The sequence below is a fragment of the Phaseolus vulgaris genome, chromosome 7 (genome assembly GCF_051622355.1).
Source record: "Phaseolus vulgaris cultivar YP4 chromosome 7, ASM5162235v1, whole genome shotgun sequence".
Classification (NCBI taxonomy): Eukaryota; Viridiplantae; Streptophyta; class Magnoliopsida; order Fabales; family Fabaceae; genus Phaseolus; species Phaseolus vulgaris.
The window spans coordinates 53,231,036-53,241,163 of NC_143504.1; the positions used below are offsets into that span (position 1 = coordinate 53,231,036).

At 43.9% G+C, this 10,128-nt stretch overlaps 1 protein-coding gene across 1 annotated transcript; it reads left to right on the forward strand.

Moving 5' to 3' along the window:
• Positions 1–1,046: 1,046 nt before the first annotated feature.
• Positions 1,047–2,352, forward strand: LOC137830201 (uncharacterized). Its single transcript, XM_068637383.2, has one exon. It carries the CDS (start codon positions 1,283–1,285, stop codon positions 2,153–2,155), a length of 873 nt encoding a protein of 290 aa, XP_068493484.1. The 5' UTR covers positions 1,047–1,282; the 3' UTR covers positions 2,156–2,352.
• The last annotated feature ends 7,776 nt before the right edge of the window (positions 2,353–10,128 follow it).

Here is a 10,128-nt window from a genome sequence, read left to right on the forward strand (position 1 = left end):
TTTATCTCTTGTTTTCACTTTCACAATCAATCAAGTTGTTGGTGTACACATTCTTTTTATTCTTCAAATTTGCGTATTTTAAAAGTACTGGTGGGTGACCTCATTACTTTATTACAACACTTTCTCCTCTTAAAAATTAAATATCGATCAAAATCAGTTTAATCTGATTTATAGTTTTAAAAATTGAAATATTCTGCATAACTATTTCCACAAAATTTGATTTATATTTAAAAAGATGTTTGGTCAAGCGTAAAGAAGAAGAAAGGAGTAAAATTGGTTTTAGCACTCTTACAAAATATTGCACTATAAGAATAGATTTAGATCCCTATTTTCAACTAAATATCCATATGAGATACAATTCCTACTCCCACTGGCTTAGTAACTCCAACTGAAATTATATCTAATTCAAGCTAAAAGTAAGAGAATTTGATTCACAATTGATGTTTATGGAAACTTCAGGTATAGTTCAATATGGCGAGAGCCATCATTTTCAGATAAAATCAAGACAACAAGATACCACATTACTACTCCTACTAAAATGAGTGGCATGACATTATAATAAATTGACAGGACACAATTTATCATGCAAATAAACATTAAACAACTACACATACTAATTATTAGTAAATCTCACTAAAATTATTAACCGTTATTCTAAAGGTATGAAACACTAACTCTTACCGGAACTCTTATTAACAATTTTTTTTCTTCATGGACTTTGATTCTCCAAAATTTCGACGCTTTACTTATTTTTGTTTTGGTTGTTATGTGTATTCATATGATTTTAATTATTTTATACTTAAATCGAATTTAAAATATGTATAATAATTAATGAATATATATTACCTAATATTTGTACGTCTAAGTAGTATTAAAAAATGATGTGAATGCCAAATGCTTGATGATGGAGGAAGAGGATAGTCGTCCAATAAAAGTGTCTCCACTGATCCGTCAAAATGCAGCCAAACACAATAGCATTATTGAAAGGAGTAATCCATTTGTACCAAACTCATGGCAGAGGATAAATAACTAAACGAGGAATTGTTATAAATAACGTAGATACGTATATTAAATTAGGCGAAAGGGAAATAAATATGAAAAGAGAGTGATGATGAAGAGCATGTCCTATATATATAAAATGTGAAGTAAGGAAGCAATGGACGTGGCAACCACTTTTGAAGTTGGAGGTGGAGAAAATGGTTGTTAAGTCACAAACATAGAGGGAGCTTAACGTTGAACTTCCCGTGGGTTGTGAATAAAGAGCTAAGAGGGGGTGTGATTCATGATGATTGGTGCTTGCAGAGAAATGATGGGTTGGAAGAAAAAGGCCAAAGAGTTGTTGAGGCCAAGAGAGGTTTTCTACCTCTTCACCATCATAATCCTCAGCCTCCTCCTCCCTCTGTCGTTTCTTCTCTTGGCGACTCTCTCCGCTGCCCAATATTACCTTCAGACCCTAACCTTGTTCCAGTACTCGCCGCAAGACTTTCCCTATCTTTTCCACCTTGCCCTTCACATCAACCCATGTATTCTCTACGTTTTGGTTTCCGTTGTCAGCGTAGGGACCCTCATCCAGGGGCTCATGGGTAAAAACACTGTTTTTAGTGAGACACCTTCCAAGTCTTCTTCTTCTCTCTCTCTAGCGTGGATTCTCCTTTGCGCGTTTCAAGTTTGCGTCGGTTTGGGCATCGAGGGAAGCATTGCGGCTGGCCTTTACGAGTACGATGATGACGTGTCCAGTTTCGGCGCGGAGAGAAGCCTGATGAGCAGGATGATTTTTCTGCTGGGCCTGCACGAGACCACCCACGTTTGGTGTCGGATGGTGGTGAGGCCCGTCGTGGATGACACGGTATTCGCTGGAGCCCGAAAAGAGAGGTGGGTGGAGAGGGTGGGCCTGGCTGCGGGCTTGGGCGTCTTGTGGTGGTGGAGGTTGAGGGAGGAGGTGGAGACTCTGGTGGTTGTGGCCCAAGTGAAGAATGAGCAATTGATGGAGGTGGGAATTGGTGACTTTGTTGGATGGTGGTTGTATTATCTCATTGTCACCATTGGGATGGTGAGGATTGTGAAAGGTCTGATTTGGATGTTCATGGTTTCTCTCTGTAGAAGAAGGCCAACAACAATAGAGGTGGAATCGACCCAGAACGACGACAAGGTGTAATTACAGTTGAACAATTCTCCATTCCCATTTTTTTCCTTTTGTTTTTGTTTTTACTTCCAAATTCAGCTTCTCTTCTCTTCTCTCAATTTTTTTCCTATTCTCTCTGGTCAAAGACATTACAATATTGTAACAAACGCGCCACTAATATTGTATTCTAAACGTATTATTGCTCAACATGTCGATAATTAGTTCTTTAATGTGGTTTATTTATAGGCATGACCTGCGACAAATCAATATGATACTAGTTTTTTTATTTTTTAGATAACATATGATGTTGTTATGTTATAATCGCGTCTGAAATAAGCGATCCAAACCGGCTTATAACATTGTTTTTCGGTGCTAATCTCCTAGGACCAACTCCAATGCATGATTTCGTTGCGATGGTGTTAATCCCAATTACGTTTACTTCACCTAGAGTTTTAAAAGTACAAACTCGACCATAATTAGAATTGGATATGTCAACAAAACTTCGGATCATTACTCTCTATTTGTATCGATGATAATTAAATGCATATTATTAATCATTGATCCATTCGAGTCGATTAGTTTTGATAATTATATATACATGCTTGGTTTTCAAGAGTATAAAATCATGTTTGGTGTTTTATTTGAATCTTAAAAATTTGAAATTTAAGATTATAATCAACTAAAAATATTATATTATTTATCAAACGATTTTAGGTTTTTATGAATATTCTTATACTGATAGTTTTTTTTATTTTAAAAATATTGAAAGAAGTTCTAATAAAATAAAATAAAATAGTGTCACTCGTAATATCCTTATATTCTTTTTAAAATAGATACATTAACCACAATAAGGATATCGGCAATACCCATCATTATGAAATTTTCTTAAATCTCATTTAAGATCAACTATAATGTTAGTTAGAATAAATTCATTAAATGAGTTATTTATTAAGAGGAATATTAAACTTATTTAATCATATAGTATCGATCAATAAACTATAACTTAAAAAATTGAAAGGATAAAATAAAACTAATGAATTATACCGAATTCGAGGTGACGGGTTTTAGCGGGTTAACCTATTAAATTGCCATTGAAAGAGTGTTTACAGATATAATTACTTTTACTTTTACGTCCACATAATCTTTAAATATATTAGATACGGGACCGTGTTTTGTTTCTATCTGAGTAACCCTCACTTCTATTTGATTTAAACTTAATAGTATTTTTTTAGTGAAAAACTAGTTTGTTTAAATTTAATTTTAAAGTTATTGGTGCATGATTCATTACATCATATTGGGCCGGGATCTTGATATTTTCTTTCTTCACTTATACTTTCTTCTAATATTCCTTAATATTATAGTGTATTTGTTAAAATATTTGTTTATTATCAACTTCACCCCATTCAAAATAAGTCAAAGACATCGTGGGTTACATGTTTCAAAACAGTTTATTAAAAAAAATCTAAATTTGTTGTTTATTAAAGCTTGAAATTATTTTTTTGAAAATATTTATGAACTAGGTAATTATTGTTTTGATAATAGTTACGAGTTAATTTAAAAGTAATTTTTTTAAACTATATTCTAAATTAAACTATTCATAATTATATTTTAAATTTTAAATTTAGAAACTAAATAATTAGTAGTTAAAATCTTGATAGCTAATTAGATACCAATCTAGAAATTATTTAATATTAATATAAAGTAATTTAGAAACATTTTTCTTTTAGTTTCTAAAATGGTATGTAATTTAGTTACTATAACAACTAATTATTTTTTTATCTAAAATTGATTTTTATTTCATATTTTTCTGGTAGTGAAACATGTGAATAAAAACACCAAAATGATATTAATAAACATGCAAAGTGACCACTAACACAACTAAATTGGAAAAAATTGTTATTTTTCTTTCATTTCAACAACTTATAATTAAAAACCTTCGTGCATTCATCCTACCATACTAGACAAAAACATCTAGCCGTAAATGTAACCAAAAAATTCATAGTCATAGTATAGTACATTTCATGGTGCAGGACAATTGTAGTCTTCTAGTTAGAGGATCATGATGGCCTACAATGAGCGGAAGGCCCATAATCATACAATAGTTTGGTATAATGGGACTTTTCTACAAAATGGTCAATCTCTTATTAAAAAGGCAATGATACCATTCCAATTTTTTATAAATTACATTACAATTCTCAATATTATTATTTTAATATTTTTTATATTATATATTTATTTTCAAACCTATCAAATCAATGATTATATACAATTTCAAAAATTATCAAACTATATTTTCCTATTAAAAAAGGCCAGCCATCATTTTCCTCAACTCATGAAGATGAAACTCAAATGAAACAACGTAGTTTCAATTTTGATCACGTGATGTCATAGGAGTTCAACTTTGAAGTTGCTCATCTATCTAAGCGGTCTTCTTTTCAATAAACTAAGGGACCAAAGGATATAAACAAGTGTTGCCATCAATTTTAGCATCACTAGAGCTCCTGAGCAATTATGGAAGCAGGTTCAGGTTAGGGACGCAAAACATCAGTCGTAGTGTTGAAACTTGCTTTAGTCCTCATTAATTATCAACTAAAGAAATAGTAAGATTGGTCGGAGCAAAGTATCTTTAGCACTCTACACGGTGGCATCATGATATTTGCATCCCTGTGCACCCTTGTGAAATTAGTCATGTGGTTTTATCTGAAGAAGAAAATAGAGGTGCGAAGCTTGCTCGATTTCTTTTGGCAGTTGCTGAGAGGGTAGGGTGCCAAAAATTGGAATGTGCTAGCATGTTACTTTCCCATTTGGTGTGGAATTCTTTAGGTGGTGGTGGTGGAAGCTGTACCGGTATGGGCGAGGCCGAGGTCCACCTGGCTGCCCGAGGCCGAGTCCACTTGACCGAGACCAGGGGGACCTGGTTGAGACTTAAGAGATGTGACCGAGATGACGATGCCGATGACCCACCCGACCGAGACCTTAGAAGACTTGGCCGAGACCACTGGGATTTGGCCGATGGCCGGTCCATACCATGGGAACTTGGCCGACGACCGACCCCTACTACAGTTAACGCTCAAACCAAGATCAGTGAAGTTAATCCATCATCAAGAATTAGGTAATGCAACCTTAAGCAGTATCCACATCGATAAACGGGCCCAACAAGGTAGACCCATTAGAATAATATAAATAGCACGCATTCCAAGGAGTAAGGTATGTCATTTATTATTGTTCACCTACCTGAGAGCTGACCACCCGCCTTACTGACTTGAGTGTCGGAGTGCCTACGCAGGTACCCCCACCATCCGGTGTCCACTCGAGACCGAGTGCCGAAGGAGAAGCAGGAGGACGAGAAGAATCCCAGCTCATTACCCAGTCACCTGCCCGACCGAAGGAAGGAGAAAAAGACTTCAATAGTTCTCTAAGTCTCATCTCCCTAGTAGGAACAATTGGCGCCCACCGTGGGACCGAGGAAAACTAGCTGAAGGAAAAAAGTAGATGGTCTCAACCAGAAGCATGGAGAGAATGACCGAAGCCGACTAGACGATGCTGCTGCTGTCTCTCTAGAGAGAGATGGCCGAGATGAGAAGGAAGACCGAGGAGGTTGCTCAAAGAAACGAGCAGGAGCTGCAAGTCCTCCGAAGGGAGAACGAAGTAATGAAAAAGAAGCTGGGGGAGGGAGGACCCTCTGTCATACCGACGAACGTCGTCGGAAAGTCCTACACCTCTCCCCCCAACCCAGATGTGGCCGAGGGGACAAGAGGCCGACCCCCTCCCCGGGAAACCGAGATGGGCGACGAGTCGTGCCTGATGAGGTCCACCCGGACAACCCTGACGGTCGACCCGAACCGCCGACACCCCTTTACCAACACCATCATCGAAGTCCCACTGCCTGAGAAGTGGAAGGGTTTCAACCGAGACCGATATGACGAGTCAACCGACCCGAACAAGCATATGGACGCCTACACCACCCATATGAGTCTCTACACCTCGGACGACGCCGTGTTGTGCCGAGTGTTTCCCACATCCTTGAAGGGAGCAACTCCTAGTTGATTCACCAAGCTCTCGTCCAACTCCATCGATAACTTTGTCACGCTCGTAGCAAAGTTTGAAACTCAGTTTGCGACCAGCCGGCTGCACCACTTAACCTTCATCGCCTGGTAGGCTTCCGCTAGGAGAAGGGAGAGTCACTGAGAACCTTTGTGGATAGGTTCAGTAAAGTGGCAATGAGCATCCGGAATCTGAGTTCGGACGTTGCCATGCACCACATGCTGTCGGCCCTGCGTCCGGGGTCCTTTGCCGACAACCTGTGCATGCAGCCGGCCGACAGCCTGGACGAGCTGAGAAAGAGAGCTGCTAAGTACATGCAGCTTGAAGAGCTAAGAGAATTCCGAAACCAGACCCGTGCCGAGGCTGGTGGGGAAAGAAATAGGGAAGAAAAGGACCGCTAGGCGCGGCCGAGTCAAAAAAATGACTGACGCCAGGACAACCGAGACCGGCCAATCCGGTTCTCAAGATACACACTCTTGAAGACCAAGAGGGGAAGGATTCTGGACGAGGCCCTCAATGCCGAGTTGATCCCTCCTCCAAGGAAGGTGGCCAGTCCAATAATGCCGACCGGAGGAAGCAGTGTCGGTACCACCAAAACATCGGACACTCGATCGAGGAGTGTGAAGCCCTAAAGGATAAGATCGAGGAACTTATACAGGCTGGGCATCTCCGCCTTTTCGTCAGGAATGACCGAGACCCACCCCGCCGGGCGGATCCACCCAGGCGGACGAGGTCACCCTAACGCGGCCGAAATGACCAAGACAAAAGAGGCGACCGACAACCCGCGAGGGACGACCCCCCCCCCCCCCCCCCCCCCCCCCCCCGAAGGGCGACCCCCATAGGGAGGCCGATAGAAGAGGTAACCGAGAGGTTATCAACACTATAGCCGGCGGCTTCGCCGGGAGAGGAAACACGAACAACGCCCGGAAGAAGCACCTCCGAGTGGTACACCAGGTAAACGCGGTGGCATTCCGACCGAGGATGTCACCCATCACGTTCACGGATGAGAACTTTAAGGGCGTAGACTATCGCCAGCAGGACGACCCGATGGTGATAGTGGTCGATATAGACCGATTCACCATACGGAAGACCCTTGTGGACCAAGGAAGTTCAGTAGACATCCTCTACTGGAAAACTTTCAAGGCCACGAGGATAGCCGAGGCCGAGATGATGTCATACGACGACCACGTGGTAGGATTCTCGGGCGAGAGGGTGGGTACAAAGGGTTACATCGAGTTGTACACCACCTTCGGAGAAGGGAAGAACACCAGGACCATCAAAATCCGATACCTGGTCATCAACGCCAACACCTTCTACAACATCCTCCTTGGCCGACCATCCATCGATCGGCTGATGGCCATAGTATCAACCTCGCAATGAAATTTCATTCGAGGACAGGGAACATTCTCACGGTCCATGTAGACCAGAAAGAAGCAGGAGAGTGCTACGCCGAGAGCCTCCAGGTGGAGCCTTTAAGGGTCAACACCTCTCCTCTTAGGGTGAGAAAGTCCTCCCAAAAGGACCGCTCTCCCAGGAAGGATCGACCGAGGAAGATCGAGTCAACCGTGGCGTTGGTAGACCTCGATCCCTGGGCGATCGAGGACAGGCTAAAGGCGAGAGAGAAGCTGAGGAGAGTCCCCCTCCTTGACGAAGAGCACAGCACGACTGTAGGAACAACCTTGGTAGTGGTCGAGGCTGAGATCATGCACGCCGCATTGAAAAAGAACATCGACATGTTCGCATGGACGATGGCCGACATACCGGGGGTGAGCCTGGACGTCATCACCTATCGATTATCGATATTCAAGGAAGTCCGCTCGATCTCCCAAAAGAAGAGGGACTTGGGCGACGAAAAGCGACTCGCGACGAAGGAGGAGGCCGACAAGCTCCTATCAGCCGGGTTCATAAGGGAGGCCCGACACACGACATGGTTCGCCAACGTCGTCATGGTCACCAAACCAAACGGTAACTGGAGGATGTGCGTCGACTATAGAAACATCAACAACGCATGTCTGAAAGACACCTACCCCCTCCCGAACATTGACCGACTGGTGGACGGGGCGGCCGGCCACAAAATTATGAGCTTCCTGGACACTTACTCTGGCTATAACCAGATAAGAATGCACCCGAGGGACAAGGAGAAAACGGCCTTCATGACGGTCGACGCCAACTACTATTACAAGGTCATGCCGTTCGGCCTCAAGAACGCAGGGGCGACCTACCAGCGCTTCATGGACAAAATCTTTAAAGGCCTAATCGGCCGCGCGGTAGAAGTGTACGTGGACGACATAGTCGTGAAGTCCGACTCATTCGATCAACATCTGAAGGACCTGGACGAGGTCTTCAGGGCCTTAAGGGGAGTCAACCCGAAGGTACATTTTTCGGGGTTGAGGTTGGGAAGTTCCTAGGCTTCATGCTCACCCACCGGGGGATAAAGGCCAACCCCGACAAGTGTCAGGTCATACTCAACATGAGAAGTCCGAACAGTGTGAAGGAGGTACAACAACTCCTAGGACGGCTGACCGTCCTCTCCCGGTTCGTCCCCCGCCTGGCTGAGAGAATGAGGCCGATAGTCCAGCTGCTCTGAAAGGGCAAAAAATTCGCCTGGGATGACCAAAGCGAGGAAATCTTCAAACAATTCAAGGAGTTCCTCACATCCCCGGCCGTCATCCAGAAGCCGAGACCCGACCACCCGATCCTTGTATGCCTGGCCGACTTCTCGGAGGAAGCAGTCAGCACTGCCCTGGTACAAGAGACCGAGGGCGAAGCTGACACCACTACCCACCCTCTCGGGCGGGTGGACGCTCTATGTGGACGGCTCCTCAAATAAAACAGCCTGTGGAGCGGGAGTCGTCCTGGAGGGGCCGGGCGACCTCTTCCTGGAACAAGCCCTCTAATTTGAATTCTAGGCGACCAACAACCAGGCCGAGTACGAGGCCTTGCTCGTTGGACTAAACCTAGCCTACGACATGGGAGCACGCGAAGTCACATGCAAAAGCGATTCTCAGGTGATGGTCGGCCAAGTCAATGGAAAGTTCGAAGTTAAAGAGCCTCTGCTGCAGTGATACTATCACGCAACCAAAAACAGCATCACCCGCTTCAGCAAAGCACCCTTGGAACACATATCGTGGGAGGACAACAAAAGGGCCGACATCCTGTCCAAGCTGTCGGTCACCAAGAAGAAGAGCCACCAGAGATCAGTTATACAAATATGGCTGAGACACCCCAGTGTGACTGAGGCCGAGGCCGAGGCCGACAACTGGATGACACCCGTCCTCCAGTACCTAACGGCCGACACGTGCAAGGCCGACCAAGAAAAGGCGATGAAGCAACAATGCGCCCGGTACACCATGATCAACGAAGATTTGTATTGGAGAGGTTACTCGACCCCCCTGCTAAAATGCATCACCAACAAATGGGCCGAGTACATTCTGGCCAAGATCCACGAGGGGATCTGCGGAAATCACGCCCGGGCGAGGACGATAGCCGCCAAGGTTCTAAGAGCCGACTACTATTGGCCGACCATACAAAGCGACTATGTCGAATACGTGAAGAAATACGCCAAGTGCCAAGAGTTCGACCCCCTCCACCACACAAGACTGGAAGAGTTACAAAACATCATCTCCCCATGGCCGTTCGCCATTTGGGGGATGAACATTATCAGTCCTTTCTCCCCAGGAAAGGGCAGACCAAGTTCCTCCTGGTGGGAGTCGACTACTTCACCAAATGAATCGAGGTCGAACCCCCCGCCTCCATCTCGGCAAAAAATGTGCAAAACTTCGTATGGAGGAGCATTGTCTGCCGATTCGGCGTCCCGCACACGATAATAACAGACAACAACCGACAGTTCATTGACCGAGGCATAGAGTCCTTCTACGACGACCTGGGCATCAAGTCCATCATGACCTAGGTAGAACACCCTCAAACCAATGGACAGGTCGAGGCCGCCAACAAGGTCATAC